The sequence below is a fragment of the Heteronotia binoei genome, chromosome 16 (genome assembly GCF_032191835.1).
Source record: "Heteronotia binoei isolate CCM8104 ecotype False Entrance Well chromosome 16, APGP_CSIRO_Hbin_v1, whole genome shotgun sequence".
Classification (NCBI taxonomy): Eukaryota; Metazoa; Chordata; class Lepidosauria; order Squamata; family Gekkonidae; genus Heteronotia; species Heteronotia binoei.
Genome location: NC_083238.1, coordinates 29,570,795 through 29,589,583, shown reverse-complemented (window position 1 = coordinate 29,589,583; position 18,789 = coordinate 29,570,795). Strand labels below are relative to the sequence as shown.

At 42.0% G+C, this 18,789-nt stretch overlaps 1 protein-coding gene and 1 non-coding gene across 2 annotated transcripts in view; one reads left to right on the top strand and one right to left on the bottom strand.

Annotated features, from left to right (window-relative positions):
• Positions 1-2,199: 2,199 nt before the first annotated feature.
• TRNAA-GGC (transfer RNA alanine (anticodon GGC)) lies at positions 2,200-2,274 on the bottom strand. Its single transcript has one exon. It is a non-coding gene; the product is annotated as a tRNA-Ala (tRNA).
• A 7,046-nt stretch (positions 2,275-9,320) lies between these two features.
• The window catches only part of ABCB11 (ATP binding cassette subfamily B member 11), a 102,463-nt gene continuing 92,994 nt past the window's right edge, over positions 9,321-18,789 (top strand). Inside the window, exons 1-2 of the mRNA XM_060257326.1 lie at positions 9,321-9,415; positions 17,851-17,945. Coding sequence (XP_060113309.1) covers positions 17,870-17,945 — 76 coding nt within the window. The 5' untranslated portion in view covers positions 9,321-9,415; positions 17,851-17,869. The remainder of the gene's footprint in view (positions 9,416-17,850; positions 17,946-18,789) is intronic.

The following is an 18,789-nucleotide window of genomic DNA, read 5'->3' as shown; positions in this document are numbered from 1 at the left end:
GTAAATGCGGGAAGAGATGAGCAGTAAAAAGAAATGCAGAAAGGGCCTATATTTAATAGTCAAGTGTGACAAGATTTGCAGATAATTATATCTGGGGACTGGGGCCACACTGACAGAAGAGAGATTTTTCTCCAGACGTGGGGGCGAGGGGGACCAAGGCTTCTCTGTTGAAGGTGTTAGAGGAAGCCTGCCGCTGCATTTCAGCTGTCCTTTAAAATATATATTTTATATATTCCGTATATTCCATTTTTTATATCGCCAATGCGGGGATTCAGTGGTTAGCCTTACAATGGCTTTCCTCCTTTCTCTGTGATCGGGGACAAAGGGTGGCGATCGGGGGACGATCGTCCCAGAGGCATCCGCTTAATTGTGGGGTGCTTCAGGGGGCGGTGCTTTCCCCAATGTTGTTTAATATTTACATGCGCCCCCTTGCCCAGATTGTCAGGAGATTCGGGCTGGGTTGACATCAGTATGCAGATGACACTCAGCTTTATCTGCTGATGGATGGCCGGCCTGCCTCCGCCCCAGAAAAACTGGCCCCGACATTACAAGCCTTGGCGGGGTGGCTCAGGCTGAGTCGTCTGAAGCTGAACCCAACGAAAACAGAAGTCCTTTGTCTGAGTCGTGGTGGCCTGGGAAGGGAAATCCCCTTACCAGCCTTTAATGTGGCACCACTGATATTGGCGCCTAAAGTCAAGAGCTTGGGGGTGCTACTAGAGCCCACATTGGCTATGGAGGCCCAGACAGCAGCCACTGAGAGATCCGCCTTTTTCCATCTTAGGTGGGCATGACAGCTGGCACCCTTCCTAGAGCACAGCGACTTAGCAACAGTGACTCATGCTACGGTCACCTCGAGACTAGACTGTAATGTAATGCCCTCTACACAGGGGTGCCCATGTCTCAAATCTGGAAGCTGCAGCTGGTGCAGAATACTGCAGCCAGGCTGTTACTGGGTCTCTCTATTCGGGATCATGTGCAGCCGGTGCTGTGGAGACTGCACTGGCTGCCAATAGTATTCCGGATTCGCTACAAGGTGCTGGTTATTACGTTTAAATCCCTATATGGCCGAGGTCCTGTCTACCTTAGGGACTGTCTCTTCCCACATATTCTCCAGAGGGTACTGAGATCTGGATCACAAAATCTATTAGAAATCCCCGGGCCGAGGGAGGCGAGATTGAAGGCTACCAGAGAACGAGCCTTCTCTATTGCTGCCCCCCACTGGTGGAACCAACTCCCTGATGATGTTAGAGCCTTGCGGGACTTTTTTCTCCAGACTTGTTGAGGGGAGGGACCAAGACTTCTCTGCTGAAGGTGTTGGAGGAAGCCTGCTGCAGCACTTCAGCTGACCTGTCAGCCTACGAGATGGGTGAGGTGGCACCCAGTGCACTGAAGGTAAGATGGAGGAGGCAGTGCCTGGCCCAGCTCACTTGAGGCAAGATGGGGAGGTGACTCCCAGCCCTACCAAGGCAAGAGAGAGATAATGCCTGGCCCACCTGAGGCAAGGTGAAGGTGGCACCTGGTCTGCCTAAGTCTAGGTGGGAGGCATCACTTATGCTCAGCCTGCTTAAAGCATGATGGGATAGGTGGTACCCAGCCAATCCAAGGCAAAGTAGGGTTGCCAGGTCTGAGTTGGAAAATATCTGGAGACTTTGGTGGTGGAGCAGGGAGAGGGCAGAGTTTGGGGAGGGGAGGTGCCTCATCATAGCACAATGCCATGGAGTCCAACCTTCAAAGGACCCATTTTCTCCAGGGGGGTCTGATCTCTGTTAGCTGGAGATCAGTTGTAAAAGCAGAAGATCTCCAGACCCCACCTGGAGGCTGGTAACCCTAAGGCAATGTGGGATGGGGAGGTGTTACCCAGTCCAGCCCTCCCAAGGTGAGAAGGAGGTGGCTCCAGGCCCACCCCTTGGCAAGAGGTGCCACCAGGCTTGGTCTGCCTGAGGTGAAGGGAAGCTGGGCTCTGGCCCACCCAACAAGAGGAAGAAGGCAGCACTCAGCTTGGCCCATCTAAGCCCTGTCCAAAACTAAGGAAACAGCCCTTGCCTGAAGAGTGGAAAGTGGAATTATGAACATATGAAGCTGCCTTATACTGAATCAGACCCTCGGTCCATCAAAGTCAGTATTGTCTTCTCAGACTGGCAGCGGCTCTCCAGGGTCTCAAGCTGAGGTTTTTCACACCTATTTGCCTGGACCCTTTTTTGGAGATGCCAGGGATTGAACCTGGGACCTTCTGCTTGCCAAGCAGATGCTCTACCACTGAGCCACCATTCCTCCCCAATTGGGCCCACCCAAGCTCTGTGTGAGGAAAGGACAGTGGGTAGAGGTTACCAAGTGTAGGGAAGGAGGGGAAACTGAAGATAAGGTGCACAGAAAAAGGTGGGTTGGCTGGTGGGTGGGAAAGAGAGAAGGAGGCAGGAAAGGAGGAGAGGTTATGGGGGCTTAGTGGGGGAGGCAGATTTCCCCCCACACACACAAATTGAGGGTTCCCACTTGGGAGGATTCAATTCAAACCATGCACTCCAAGAGCAGAACCTGATCTACTACTTTGCCAAGTAGACCATTCAGGCCTTCATTTCTAATATTGACCATCTGGCAAATAAGAATAAGACACTTACATGCACATGTAGCAGACTGAGTTTTCCAGAATGGCTGTACTGTTCTTTGTCTGGGAGTGGATTGTTCGTATCCTGTTTTGGAGCTGAAAGGGATCACAGAACAACCGTAACACTTCTAAAAAGAAAGTATGACAGAAATGCAATCCACCAACTGTACGTGCAAGCAGCTTATTTTTCTTTGCCTGACGGTCAACAGAGCAGCTCACACAAAATTTGAAAATCAACAAATAATTAAAAATCAACAACTAGTAAAAATATACTTAGCAGCAATTAAATATCACAAAAAGCTTAAAAGCCTGTTGAATAAAAGAAGAGATTTTGTATGTTAGCTCTACTAAACGGGATGGATGGGGAGGGGGGGGGGTTAAGCTGGTACCTTGAGTTGCCAACCTCCAGGTGGGGCCTGATGATCTCACAGAAATACAATTGATCTCCACACTATAAAGATCAGTTCCCTCAGAGAAAATGACTACTTTGGAGGACTCTAAGGGCCTATACCCCACAAAAGTCCCTCCCCTCCCAAATCCTGACCTCCCCAGGCTCCAGCCCCCAAGCCTCCAGAAAGTTCCCATTCTAGAGTTGGCAGTCTTTCTGGTACCTCAGAGAGTTATCAGTCCACAACAGAGCACTCGTAGCTTCTCCCATTCTGGTACTTGTGGATTTTTAAAGGAAAATACAATATCTCTCAGCTGCAGTTTTGCAACACTGCAAGTTAATGTTGGACAGGTAATTATTGTCATGGGCCTAAAATGCCAATCTGATGCAGGTTCACTTGGATGTAAGACCCCCTGGGAACCTACCAGCATGGACTGTGTGGCACACAAAAAATCCTGTATTTTAGAATTTGCTGCCCTTTGCTAGAGATACTGAATTTGGTTACTTATTGTACCCTTGAGCCAGTGTGGTGAGGTTAGAGAGACAAGGTAGGAAACCCAGATTCAAATCTCCACTTAGCTACAAAGACCACTGGCTGAAAATTTCCCTCACAGGAATGCTGTGAAGATAAAGCGAAGGAGGAGAGAGAATGGTGAATTAGCTCCTTGAAGAAAAGCTGAAATGAGCATGGTTCTTAGTTCACTTTCTGTTATTGCAGCTTCCCAACTGTTTTTGTTCTGGGTTTGGGGGGTTGATACTGTATTGCATTGGGGGGGGGGGTATTTGTAAACTGCCCAAAGAACATTTGGGCTGAGGGACAGAACAGCCTTTTTTAAAAAAAAAACCCAACACATGAAATAAACATAAAAATAAAATAAATGCTTAAAGCATTTCAAGGTAACAAACTAAGCCAGGTAAGAAAACTTTAAATCCCTGCAATATCCTAATATTGTCTTTAACAAACTATACTTGAGTTTATTATTTCCTGAGGCTGTTCAATTTATATTTGTCAATTATACACACAGTTTAGGCACAGACATCCATTTCTCTCTTCCAGGCTTCTCAACTGCGTTGTCCTCTCTTTACACAACTGTCATTAACTGTCCCTCTGGCTATAGAATTCTACTTTCAAGCCTGCAAAGCCACAGGCTGTAGATAGGGTTGCCAGGTCTGTCTCAGGAAATAGCTGGAGACTTTGGGGGTGGAGCCAGGAGCAGGTTGTGACAACCCTGACCATCACACTTAAAGGGACCGTGCTCCCTTTAAATGCCTTCCCTTCACTGGAAATAATGGAGGTTGGGAGCATTTTCTTTTGGGGCTCAAAGAATAGGACCCCCCCCCCCGATCCAATCTTTTTGAAACTTGGGAGGGTGGGTTGAGAAGAGGCACCAGATGCTCTGCTGGAAATTTGGTACCTCTACCTCAAAAAACAGTCCCCCTCAGAGCTTCAGATACAGATTGATTCTGAACTCTATAGGGACCAGTCTCCATAGGATATAATGGAGTTCCCAGCTGACATTCAAACCCTCTCCTCGCTTTCTGATAACCCCTCCAAACCAGGGGATCCACTGCCCCCAACTGGGGATTGTGGTTAAGTGAGTAAGAAAAGACAATAGAGAATATTTGTGAGAAATTGGAGGAAGGGATTTCAGTCAAGAAGCGCAGATAAAGCTGTCCAGCGAAACAGGATATTAGATCGGTTTGGCCTGTTGCCGTTTGCTGTTTGTATGCTTTTTGCATATTGAAGGATCTTGGCTGTGAAATTGAAGAATACTGTTTGTGAGCCAATTCGTTGGAGTAGGGACATTGTGCATTGGACATTGTGCATTCCTCTATTCGGATAATTTCTTCACCTATGAGCACTTGTGTGCATATAAAAAAGAAACAGACTGAATATTTGCGACTGATTCTCTTATCGTTAATATATGAAATTGACATTGAATGTGAAGAAGAGGCTTTCTTGACACGAACCATTATGCTTACTCTCCAGTTCCCAACTGGGGATTGGCAACCCTAGCTGTGGATCAGTGGCAGAGCATGTCTTTGCATGCAGAAGCTCCCTCATTCAATCCTTGGCATCTCCAATTAAAAAGACTGGGCAGTAGGAGATAGCATCCGCTTGAGACCCTGGAAAGTCACTGCCAGTCAGAGTAGTCAGTATGCTAATTTAAGCTAAGGGCAAGGAAGGAATCTTTTCTGGATCACCCGGCTTGCAAGCCCTCACCCCTTGCGTCCCAGAGCCAATCCCCAGGTGGGTGCAGGAGACCTCCAGTTTCAAGTTCCTCCTCTGCTTCAGGACTATCAGGAAGTGGGGCTGGGGGGTGGGGGGGGGAGGATGGTTGTTGGAAAGGGATGCTGTATCATCCCTCCCTCCTAGCCTCTATGGAAGGAAGGCAGATTTAAGGATAGACTGTCCCCTGTGTTTAAAAGCTGGACCGCATAGCCTGTGAGCAGTGCATTGAGTAGTTTGTTAGCGAGAGGAGGTAGATTTGAGCTCTGCTGGCCTGGTAGGAACCAAAGTCTGCCAGCTTGCCCACCCCATTCCATTGCCCACCCCATTCCATTCAGGCTGACTGGCTGGCACTCACTTTTCTTTTCAAATTGTTTGTGTGTATGTGGTTGGGTCAGGTTGCGGGGGAGAAGGCAGAGACTTAGAACTTTACTTAGATGCCTGGCAACACCTGCAGAAACACAGCTTGAAAACACAAAGCCAACAAAGTTTAATATTGGGTATAAGCTTTCGAGTGCGGACACACTTCTTAAAGGTGCCACTGGACTCAAACTTTGTTCTAAACCAACTTTGTACGCAGTCCTCAACTCACTATGAAGCAGCACCTAGAAAGCAACTGAATTACTTCTGAGCTAATACAGTCGCACCGTCTCAAGAGGCTTTCTCAAATACCCCTACCCTCACAAAAGTAATTGAGGTTACAACTTTAAGAACACTTTGCCGGGGAGGGGAGCAAGCCCCATTACCTGGATTGAGACTGACTTCTGAGTAGACCTGTTTAGGAGTAGTTGAAAGAGATTGCTCTATGACTGTGGAAGTCCCTGGTTCAACTCCTGCTACTGCCACGAACACAGTAGCCATAACCAAGCCATTCTCTCCAAGCATCTACCCCACCTCTATCCCATCATCCCTCTGAAATATGAGAGCAATACCTGATAGGGTTGTCAGTAAGGATTGCAACAAGATAAGTTTTGTGTAGGGCTTTTCTTGAGAAGGAACACACAGGGATGAAGTTCCAGCTGGCTTGGTTCCTGCTACAAAAAAAGCCCTGAATTTATCAGAGCACAGTTCTGGTGCAGGGAAAAACAGCAACCTTCCCTTTCTCTAACACATGCTCATGTTCATTCAAAGCATGTATATGCCTACCATCAAGGCTGGGAACTTATTTACTGTTTACAACATTTATACTGCAACGATTATGCAGGGGAAAAAACACACACTCCTTTTAGGTGGTGCATCATGCATGTGTTAACTGCATCACTTCTGAAGAAGTATTACCACCTGGGTGCATGCAAGAAGAGGGAATTCCTCATCTGAGGCGGCCATTACTATATGAGGTATGATTTTGACGATCTAGGAAGTATTTAAGGGGGTGATGATAGCCCTAATATTTTAAATTCAAGAACCTTTGAACACACACTGAATGATTTTCCCTGACTATGCCATCCATCCTCACAGCTGGCACGAAGGGCCAGGACTGCCTTCCAGTACAGCCGGCAAAGTTCCCTCACAGTCTCAGGACAACCTCTCTTTTTAGAAATAAATTCTCCCCTCACTTCCCTTGCCAAGTGGTAGCCTGCAGGGTAGGCCCTCACTCTCAAAGGGACTGGGAAGTAAGGAAATCTGAGGCCAGAAGAAGGAGTGAGATGGCATGGCATGACATTCTAGGAATAAATACCATCAGGAGTCATTTTGTAGAAAAAGAGGTGCCGGAGCTCATTAGCACAACTCATTTGCATAACTCATTTGCATATGCCACACACTCACCCAAAATCACCGGAAGGTGTACTAATTAAATCAGCTCAGCATCTACCTTAAAATGCTTCTTCAGTTATAATTGTCATAAGAAAACCATACTTTTTTTGTGGGGGAAAATATTAGCAAGCTTGTCAAATCTTAAGAGTTCAGCAAAATTCTCACAGGGGGGTTAAACAATAGAGCCCAGAAGCAAGTATTTGGGGTGGGGTGGGGAAGTAAGAAAGAAAGAGCACAATAAAATGCAGAGGTTCCGGAGCTCTGCTCCAGTGAGCTCCTGTCCAAAATGAGGCCTGAATACCATAGAAATTGGGGACATTCCTAAAGCATCACTCAGTGTGGTGCTGTCATTTTTTCATTTCATTTATTAGCTTCTATGACCAAAGGTCTTAAACTCAATCAGGATGTAACAATCGTCAAAACATGCATTGGTATACAACAGAACTCACCATATTCACAGAATTCAAATGTTACAGTCAAAATATTCAAATCTAAAAGTGAATAAAATGTTAAAGCAGGAATTTCTAATAAAACCTATCGTACAGTTAAGTAAACCTAAAATTGTCATGTTAACCACGTATATGCCAGATTCCATTACCATCAGATCAATCCAGATTCCTGTCATTTTGCAGATAAGATTATCGTTAAAAATTCTGTAACAAAATAGGTGGTTTCAGGATTAGTATCTGCCAGCAAATAAGCGGCCACCCAAAGTTCAGTTGGCAGTTGGTGTTTAATAAGAATAGGAGTTATCCAAATTGATCTAGGAATCGACCACTGATGGCAATGTAATAGAAGGTGGCCAAGTGTTTCTACAGTTCCAGACTCACAATCACATAAGCGATCTGAGTAGGACACTCTAGAAAAACGACCTGTCAACTCAGCAGTGGGAAAAGAATTAAGCCTTGCAAGAGTGAAAGCGCATCTATGACTAGGTGTTTTTAGGGATCTAGTATATGAAGGAAGTGACTCCGGAGGAGGAATACCTAGGGCAAGAGTGGAACATATGCGTCTTGCTCGATCTAAAGTACTAGCCCGGTCAAGATTAATCACCTTCATTCTAGTCCACTTCAAAGCTTCCTGGTAAGTTAAACTATTCCAGGCTTTTAGATGAAAGCCCAATAACTCAAATCTAGTATCTAGATATGCTTTTGTAATTGTCCTCCTTTAGAAGATGTAAGAAGCCACCTTGGGCATTTGGTGCTAAATAAAAGATGTTAAGTCTCAACTTAAAAGCTGCAATCCAGGCTCTAGACTCCAAAGAGTGTTGGTGCTGTCACTTCTGATTGTTTATTCAGAAATGACTGCCACATTGAGTGCCATTCTTCCTCTCCATGCCCAGTTCCCAAATCTCTCAGGTCACCTTTGTTGTCCAACCTGTAGAAAGGAGATACTAATAGCTGACTACAATACTGGATTGTGTATTTGTCATAAACCATTCTTTCTCAGTAAACTTTCCCCAGTTATTCTATGAGCATACATGACTGAATGAGTCACACATGTTCAGCCACCTTCCCAAGCACTGTGCTTACATAATACTGACATAATAAAACTGACATAATAAAACTGGGCTACATTTCAGGGTTGCTATACACTGCTCTCTCCCAGCATCATCCTACTTGAAATATGGAGGTGATCATCCTGGAATATATTGCAAAAATTGCTGCAAACCATTTTCAGACCAAACTGCCCCTATTTACCCTCCACTCCAGTATAAGGACAAACGCTTTATATTTGTTTGTAGTTAAAAATAAAAGCACTTTGTATTTTTCACATACAAAAAGGCAGGAGTCGGAGGTTCATATTTCTACTCATCCATGATGCTTGCTGGGTTGCCTTGAGTTACCTATTCTCTCACACTTAATTTTGTGTTTGTGAGAATGAAATAAGAAGACATGTCACCCTAATCTTGGAGAAAGGGCCAAATCAAAGCATTATAGGAAGACAATAATGGCATCAAAAGTAACTTGGAGAAGGTACAACTTGCAAACAGAAGAATTATTGGTTTGGGTTTTTTTTATGTTTATGTTTGAGACTTGGGAGCATAGTACTATCCAATCCTTCCTCACACCAATTTATAATCTTCCTTATTCACTGTAGTTTCATTTTACATTGTTGTTTTACTGACATTGCTGTAGATGTGTATATCTTTCTTCTGTGTCTTGGAAGTCATGTCTCAGGCTAATGTCCTAGCTTCTGCTGTTCAGTTGTATGGATATTTTTAGTCAGGTTAAAATTCTACATAAAATGTCAGTGAACTCTACAAATGACCTGAAGGTTACTGACCTGTATGTCAATAGCCAAAGCCCACTTAGTTTAAATCCTGATAAAGGGGTTAATATGTTGAAAACTGCCAATGTGGGAAATGGATGTACAAACTATTGAATAATTTCACTACACAGTGTCTTTGCAGCTCTTTCTTCCATTTGTACTTCAGCTGGTGAGTACAAAAATCATCACAAAAATTCCAGTTTCATATATATTTTTAAATCACATTTTCCAAATTATATTGTGAAAAAGTTTGAATGTTCTTAGTGTAATACGAAAGCCTATGTCACAAATAGTATTAACCTGAATTTTCTAAACCATCTGCTATGTGAAGATCTATTTTTAATAGATTAATGACTGTCACAGGGAATAGGTATCAGAAGTGGCACTTGAAAAATACCTTGTTGAGCATGAATTTTATTCTACTTATTTCAGATCTACTGCTACTTATTTTTACAGTATCATAGTTGTTCTTTGGGTTTTTTTTTAAATAGCCAATTTAGATGTAGTCTTGTAGTTGTGACTTATATGCTTTTTAAAAATATATATATTGGTCATCCCCTCTCTCAGAGACTAAAGGGGATATTTCTGTTAATTTCCTCTCAAGAATTAAATGTACTGTTTTTCAATTTGCTTCATACCAAATAGTGGGAGCAAGATTCTTATGGAATCATTGATTCCAAGTTCATGTTGTAAGATTCCGTCATTCCTGATTCTGCAGGAAAGCACAGGAACCTATGAGCTGCTTGTGAACCTTTTTGGGTAGTTTGAGTAGCAAAAGAGATCTACCATCTGGTCTAAAACTTGAGATGCGTCTTCTTCATACAAGAGTTATATAGACAACTTCACTAGGTCTAGCCTCTCCAACCGTTACTGACATAAGTAAAGCCTGCAATTCATCTTGCCATTCACCTCTGCTGTGTTTACTCCGAAGAAAGTCCCACTCATATTGATGGGATTTCCTCACTTGTAAGCATACCTACACTTTCTTGACTTCAAGGCTTGGAACTTCTCTTAAGGACTGGATGTAGTGATTCACTATAGTTTATGATATATGCCTTGATGTAGCCTTGGTTTCTAACACTTCTGCATTGTAAAGCAATAGACACATAATGGCAGGTCCCTCTAAGTTTCTGTGGCCCTTTCTACACAAGCCATTTGATCCTTTCTTTGTGTGCATTTCAAAGCTACCTACTACATTACATACCAGGTTTGATCCAGATTTTGTGAACACTCAATCTACCTGCTAAAGATCTGTATCACCCAAATTGATTCTGCATTTAAAATTTTGCTTTGCACCTTTCCAAATGAGACAGTGTTATCTGTGGATTTTTACTTCTGCATTTGCATTGTTTAATGGACTTTTGGGCTATGTTTTTCTTTAAAAACTTGCATTTTATGGTGCTGTAGGTTGTGCGCTAGATGGTGGTGCCTCTGCAATATTCCCCTTAAGCTTGATTTGTTTAACAAAACTAACTTTGCCTTAGTTTCTTTAAAAACTAGTATTTTGTGGTGCTATAGGTTGTGTGCTAGAGGTGCTTCTGCAATATTCCCCCTAAGCTTGATATGTTTAACAAAACTAACTTTGCCTTCGTTTCTTTAAAAACTAGCATTTTGTGGTGCTAAAGGTTGTGTGCTAGAGGTGCTTCTGCAATATTCCCCCTAAGCTTGATATGTTTAACAAAACTAACTTTGCCTTAGTTTAAAAGTGACAATTGTTTTCACTCATCAAAAACCTCTACAGTTTCTTCTATGTGTTGAAGATAGGGCTATGTCATGACTGAACTGTGATCCCCATACAAATTAAAATTAGAAGATAGATTGCCATGGAATACACACTGAGATGTAAATTCACACAATAATCTTACATTTAAATGCAAACTACGTAGGTTTGGGGAGAAGTTTAGAAACCTGAAGGAAAAGTTCTACAACTAAGACGTAGATCCAGTTCTGGAGAAAGCTCCAGGCCAAAACAAGTTTTGAGAACTGCAAGGCAACAGCAGAGTGAACATACTGTCAGTACACATTTGCACAAAACAAATGTAGAAGCTAGAAGAAACCATGAGTCAAGACAGGCAGTCAAACAGGGCTCCAACTGCAGCTGAAGATGGGGGCTAAGTTAGGTGTGATAAGGCCACCCTTATTTATGAGTCTGCTTCATTCACCAATGAAGCAAGAGATAAAGGGTCTTATTTGATACTAAAAAAATAACACAACTGGCAAGAGGAATGCTGAACTTCCACATTTACCTCCTTGTAGCCAGATGTTTTTCTCCCTTCTAAGCTCCAATACCAGATCCAGGAACAGAAAACAGAACATGTTATTTGTATGCATTTATTACAGAATGAGCAAGGAAAAAACCTCTGAGAGATTAATATAATATAAACTACTATTCTGTTTTGTTTCACTGGTAGGCCTCCCTACCTTTGTCCTCATAATCTGAGTATTGGAGAGTTGTGTAGTGGTTAGAATGTCAATTTGGGAACTGGGAGACCCAAGTTATTTTATTTGTTTGTCTGTTTATATGACAGACAGACAGACAATGTAAGCCACTTTGGGTTGCTATTAGGGAGAAAGGTGGGGTATATATGAAGTAAATAAGTAACTGTGCAATCCTAAAGGCACTTTCCTGAGAGTAAGACTCATTGAATAGACTTTAGTCAGGGCAGCCGCCCTGAGCTTGCCTTGGCGGGAGAGGGCGGAATATAAAAATAAATGTATTATTATTATTATTATTTAGTAAAATTCAGAGTAGACCTGTTTAAGATTGCTCACTAAATAACCCATTCTACATAAAGCAAGGAAACCAGTTAGGTTTCTACAACACATGCTCTGTCCTTTCCTTCCCACCACTAGTTAACACAGAGAGAGTCCAGGCCTCCTCTTTGTGGTTAATGATTAGAGTTGTTAGGTCCTCCTTAGCCACCAGCAAGGAGGGAAGAGTAAATTTGCCAGAGCCACATTGGGAAATTCCTAGAAATTTGGGGATGGAGCCTGGGGAGGACAGGAACCTCAGTGGGGTACAATGCCATGCGGTTCATCCTCCAAAGCAGCCATTTTATCCAAAAGAACTGATCTCTGTAGTCCAAAGATGAGCTGTAATTCTGAGAGATCCTCTGGAATCCCTATTAATGATGGTCATTTGAGTTGGACTCTGTCTCTCCAATCTCTCCTGTGTATTTTCTCCCCACAGTAAAAGAATGTGCACTGCTTTCCTCAGGCCATGTTTATTTGGATGGTGACATAAGAGAAATATCAATTAGTGAAGACCTTTGGTTGTTGTGGTCTCTCAGGCAACTGAGATTAGTTGATTGTTTGGCAGATGACCCTAGTGAACAGGAAGAGCATCTGACCACGGAGAGCCTTGAGGAGAGAGGAAGAGAGGCAGTTGGTGGACTAAAGAAAGATCCTATGTGGGATCATAACATGGGTGAACTTGAACAGAGTAAAGAAAGCACATCAGAGAAAGAAACCAGATTGGTCTCCTCAGCCAAACATATAGTCACAGAGAGATATGGTAGAGAAAGCCTGTGCAGGAGAGAGGCTCGAACAGAAGAAGTAAGAGGCAAATTATGCCCTTAATGCCCAGGCTTTTTTTTTTTTTTTAGAAAAAGCCCAGCAGGAACTCATTTGCTTATTAGGGCACACTCCCTGACACCAACCCAGCTGGAATTGCATTACTGTGCATTCTTGCTATAAAAAACACCCTGCCTAGAGCCTTCTAGAACATAGCTAAGAGGACCATAACAATTGCACAGGGGGAGGGTTTGGCCCCCTGCATCCTATAATTTGAGCACTGAATTTACATTAACTAAAGCTATATACCAGACCCTGGAAGTATTCTAATGTTCATGAGGTAAACAGCTACTGGAACAAATCCTGCTTGTTAAAGGATGGCTTTATGGAGGTTCAGAGGGCCTATGTTAATGGGATAGGAATAAGGTAAACCAGTGTTTAGCTTGCTAACATGCACCCTGTTCTTAGTAAGCAAACATACAGACTTTTGATTTTAAGAAGACACTTTACAAACAGGTCATACAAATAGCAAAAACTCATGGATAGGGCTTACTGTGGGAACAGAGAATATGCTGAATGGACCAGAGAATGGACTGAGAATTGACTGAGAATTAACCTCACCCTGTGGACTTTCAATTGAAAAAAGAGTTGGGGTTTTGTTTAATACTCTGCTTTTCTCTACCCCAAGGGAGTCTCAAAGTGGCTTACAACCACCAACTGTTCCTCTCCTCACAACAGACACCTTGTGAGCAGTGTTCCCTCTTAGCTGAGTTAATGTGAGCTAGCTCACAGTTTTTTAGCCTCTGGCTCATACATTTTTTTGTCTTAGCTCAGGAAAAATGGCCCCAGAGCAAACTAATTTATACAGTAACCAAATGGCTTGCTCACAATTTTAATGCCAGGAGCTCATGAAGTAGAATTTTTGCTCACAGGACTCTACAGCTTAGAGGGAGTAGTGCTTGTGAGATAGGTGAGGCTGAGAGAGGTCTTAGAGAACTGTGACTGGACCAAAGTCACCCAGCTAGCTTCATGTGGAGGAGTGGTGAATCAAACGCAGTTCTCCAGATTACAGTTTGCAGCTCTTAGCCACTACACCATGCTGGCTCTTAAAATTAGACTGCCTTTGGTTCCAGAAGGGGTCAGGTTGCACCAAAACACACTGGGAGAAAAAATATATACAGAAGATTTCACCATGTCCAGCTTCTGAGTCTGCCTGTAGAGTTAACTGGAACAAACAGGTCCCTTTGTAAAGAAAAATGTAATCATCTTTATGTTGACACAACTTTTTAATTAAAATAGTTCTATGTCATTCTTTCAACTCAAATAAGACCTCAAAGGTGGTGGAAATGGAAACATTTCAACATTAAAACAGCGTTTAAGATAAAAAATAAACAATTCAATAAAACATATTTTAACAAGCACACACATAACACCACCATGGAGAAGCACCAAGAACAGTTAGTGGAGAAACTCCAGACCAAACAAACAAACAAACAATCTCCATCCAATGATAGAGGGAGACTGACACTGTAGGCCAGAAGCCAATGGACAGAGAAGCAGTCCCTCAGCACCACACTCTGAAAGCTATCTCCAAGGTAGAACTGAAACCACTGAAGTAAGAACCACTGTCTCCAGTTCCAAACCCAAAAGGTGATCTAGAAAGATACCATCATCGATAGTATCAGAAGCTGCCAAGAGATCCAGGAGAATTAACAGAGCCACACTGTCCTGACTAATTTTCTGTTGCAGGCAGGCCATATACTAGGGTTACAAAGTTTATTTCAGCCCCATAACCAGGCCTGAAACCAAACTTTAATGGATCCAGACAATCTGCTTTGCTCTGAAGTTGCCCAGCCACCATTCATATAATCACCTTGCTTAGGAATGGTACCGTACCATCCAATCTCAAACGTACCATTGGTACGTTTGAGATTGGATGGTAGTTATTCAAATCTCCTGGCTCCAGAGAAGGTTTCATTAGGAATGGATGCACCACTGCCTGTTTCAAGGCAGGCAAAACAGAACCACAACCACAAAAATAACTACAAAAGAACTTTGAAAAACAATTTTATATTTTATACAGAATGAAATTAATATGAATCGGTAAACAGAAAATTTAAGAAACAGTACAAATTATCAAATTACAAAATACAATGTAAAAATACATTCAGAAAACAAAGCGCCGTAACACCTATAGAAAGATCAATTAATCCTAATACTCATACATTGGGATAAGATTTCAAATGTAGTGTCTTACTGCTGCAAACTCGTGATTCTGCAGAATATCCCAAATGATTGCTTTACTCATAGCATTTCTAAATTGAAAGTTTAATGCCAAACATCAGTTCAAAACTCAAGGTCCAACTCATAGTATTTGCAAGCGAAAAGCTCAGTGCCATCAATCAGCACAAGAAGCAAAGTCAGACTGATTAGAGAAAAACTCAGAATGCAGTGCCTTGCCGCTGCAGATACTTGATCCTGCAGAATATCCAACAAGAACACTTGACTCAAAGCATTTATAAGCACAAAGCTTCATGGCAAACAAAATATCAGTTCAAAATGGAGGGTCCGGCTCTCGGCATTTGTGATATCATAAATCAGTTCAAGATTCGAGATTCAAAGTCTGGCAGATGGAGGCTAGCTGGAACCCATTTCAAAACAGCTTCTTCAAAGACAGATTGGCTTCAACCAACAAGGCTCTTAGAAACTTCAGCATCATGCAAAAAAAAAAAATCTCATTATGTTAATGACAACCTTACTTCTCTTTCAGTGCTTCAGTGATTTATAAAACATGCTTGATGTGATTTGTACCTAATCGGCATTTGTAGCTTTTGATAAACTGTGTGGTACATTTACACCATTGACGGAGGTGAAAGCTGAAATTTGTTTGGTGTTTTGGATGAATTTAGCATGTGTTCTTGATAAACTAGTTCAGTGATAAAATACACATCATATTGATAGATACATATATACACTGGTTTACTGGCTATTTAGCATTTAGAGAAACTGTTTTATCATGTTGTGTTGCTGGTATGCTTCAGATGTGTCTTCATCATCCATGCATCCTACCCTGCTTAATAGTGGATAGATTTTAGTGATAGATTTTAACTATTTTCTATTTTAAAGATTATTATTGTGTCTTTCTATTTTTTTAAAATGCTGTCATCTGCCTCTTCTCCTCCATTTGCGTGATTTTATGTTCTCTTCTCCATTATCTGCCCTGAATCCCATATGGGGGAGAGGGAGCAGGATATAAATTTAATCAATCAATCAATCAATCACTGAGGGAGCTCATTTGATTAGTCATTGTTACTAGTTGGTAAAAAATTGAGATAACAATGTGAGCAGTTATTTATTTATTTTTTATTTCATTTATTTTATCAAATTTATATCCCGCCCTCCCCTAACGGGCTCAGGGCGGTTAAACATTGGTCTGCTGCAAAATTTAAAGGACTGAATTGCAGCTGTTGCAAAACCTTTTGCGCTTATCCGCCGGGACTTCCCGGTGAGATATTGCTCTCAGCCTTACTGCTGATATCCAAAACAGACTCATGAGCTAACATGGATTTTGCTGTTAAGAGTTCCCCTAAAACTGCACGGCTATTGAAGATGGAGATGAGCACGGAAGCTCCAAGACTGCTTGAACTCTTCTTAGATTCAAACAGTTCATCAATCTTTAGTCTTAATTCGTTCCTGGAAATCAGAGTCCGGCTGGCAACTTTTTTTGAGCTCATTTGAAGCAAAGGTAAATAAGTAAAAACAAAACACCAAGCAGTGCGCTGAAGATGAGCTGGTAAGGTGTGCAGAGTAAATGCTCATTAGCATCTTGTGATACCTCTCAGCTCTTGAGATAAGTAGTCAGTTGTTAAAAACGGTGTCTCCAGAAGGTCACCCTAATTTAGTCAGTTCAGTACAGCTGAAGATAAAATTGACCTAAATAATGAAAATAAAGCAAAGGGTTTGGGAGTGAGGCAAGCTGCTAGCCTGGTGCCATCATGATGGAAGTCTTGCTTAATATTATATTTTATTGTTATTTTTAAAGTATACTTCTATTGTTTTTTTATTTACACATTTTTGGAGTTTGTTCACTCAATCCACCTCGTCAGTGGGTACACAGCCTTACCTAATCTTGCTTTAAAAATTTTCTGTGACATGACCGCTTCAAAATCAAAAGAGTTTCCGGCTCAACATTAGGAAGAACTTCCTGACCGTTAGAGTGATTCCTCAGTGGAACAGGCTTTCTCAGGAGGTGGTGGGCTCTCCTTCCTTGGAGGTTTTTAAACAGAGGCTAGATGGCCATCTAACAGCAATGAAGATCCTGTGAATTTAGGGGGAGGTGTTTGTGAGTTTCCTGCATTGTGCAGGGGGTTGAACTAGATGACCCTAGAGGTCCCTTCCAACTCTATTATTCTATGAAATGAAGAATGAGAAAGGGGGAGGATGTAGAAAAGGGACATTTCTGGCTTGTTTTCAATTCAATTTGGTCTCCTCGAGATTTGCCCTGGATGAAGTGGATTTTAAAATGTCCCTGTTCTTTTTCTTGTGCTTCAGTCAGTAAATTTCAGGACTCATCCAACAAACATTTTGTTGTTTCTGCTTATCACACATGAAGCTGCCTTATATTAAATCATCCCCTAGGTCTATCCAAGTCAGTGTTGCCTACTCAAACTGGCAAGGGCTCTTCAGGATCTCAGGAAGAGGTCTTTCATATCACTCCCTACGTTGTCCTTTGAATTGAAAATTCTGCGGATTGAACCTGTGACCTTCTACAATGCTAAGTTGCTCTATCACTTAGCCACAACCCCTCTCATCTGTTGAGATCAATCAGATTCCACAAGTTTCTCTCAGTCTTCACTTACTAGATTTTGCAAGATTCTCTTCCACCTATATCTCCTAAGGTATCAGATGTATCAGGGTTCTTTTAACTCAGTTGGCTTCACTGCATGTATAGAATTAAAATAAGGGCTTTTTCCATTATGTTGAAAAATCCATCTGGTTCAATGAATTTGTAAATATATGAATAGAAGTCAGTCTGGGCTGTATAGTATTGTCACACATCAGGGAAGTCACATTTATTTTTATTTTTCACAGAAAATTAAAGAAGCAGATCATGCCTGAACCAGTTACTTTGTGCAGCATTAAGAAAATTGGAGAAGACAACTATGCTTTTCAGTCAGATGGATCATGTAAGATACCCCGCATTTTAATCATACTTGGCTTCATAAATATGACAGAGAACTTCTTAAATGCATGTTTCTTCACATCATTACAGGTTGATGTTTTGAGGGAATGTTTTGCTTTATTCCAAGCCAAAAACCAGCGACTCCAGTTAAGTGGTTGGAAGAACTTGCTGTATTACATGCCTGCACATTTTTTTAGTTTGTGCTTTCTCTCACAGTAAATGTATGGCAATTTGTTCATGCTCCATTGCAATTTAAAAAAAAAATCAATTGTGCAATGCAAGAATAATACATGTCTGGGGGAAAAATCCCACCTGTCAGCATTGTTGACTGAACTCAGAAATGATAGGGTTCTTCTCCCCAGGGAGTCGTTGGTTCACAGGCCCCCCAGAACCTGCAATTCCCCCTTTGAAACCCTTTAAAAGGCTTTCCCCCTTTCTTTTTCTCAGTTGTTATGTAATGATAAAGAAATTAAAAGACTCTTTGAAGGGCAGAACGGAATGGAATATGGCATTTTGCTCTTCCCCCTTCCCATGGTGACTAAGGGTGTGTGTAGAGATGGAAGTTCATCCACAGCCACCCCCATAGTTTCCTTATTACTTCCTTATTACTTTATATTTTGTCCAGAGTAGAGGAGGGGAGTCATCATCTCGGCCTGTCAATCACATTGATGCTGACCTTTGCTGTGGAAACATTCTGAAGTCCCCGAGGGAGATAGCCTCATTAGACAGCAGCCCCACACTTAGCATTTATAGAGCGCTTTAAATAGTTCAGAGCTTTTAACATACAGCTTCAGTTCAGGCATTATGCAAAACCAATGGCTTACTTTAACTATGGTTGGTGTGTGAAA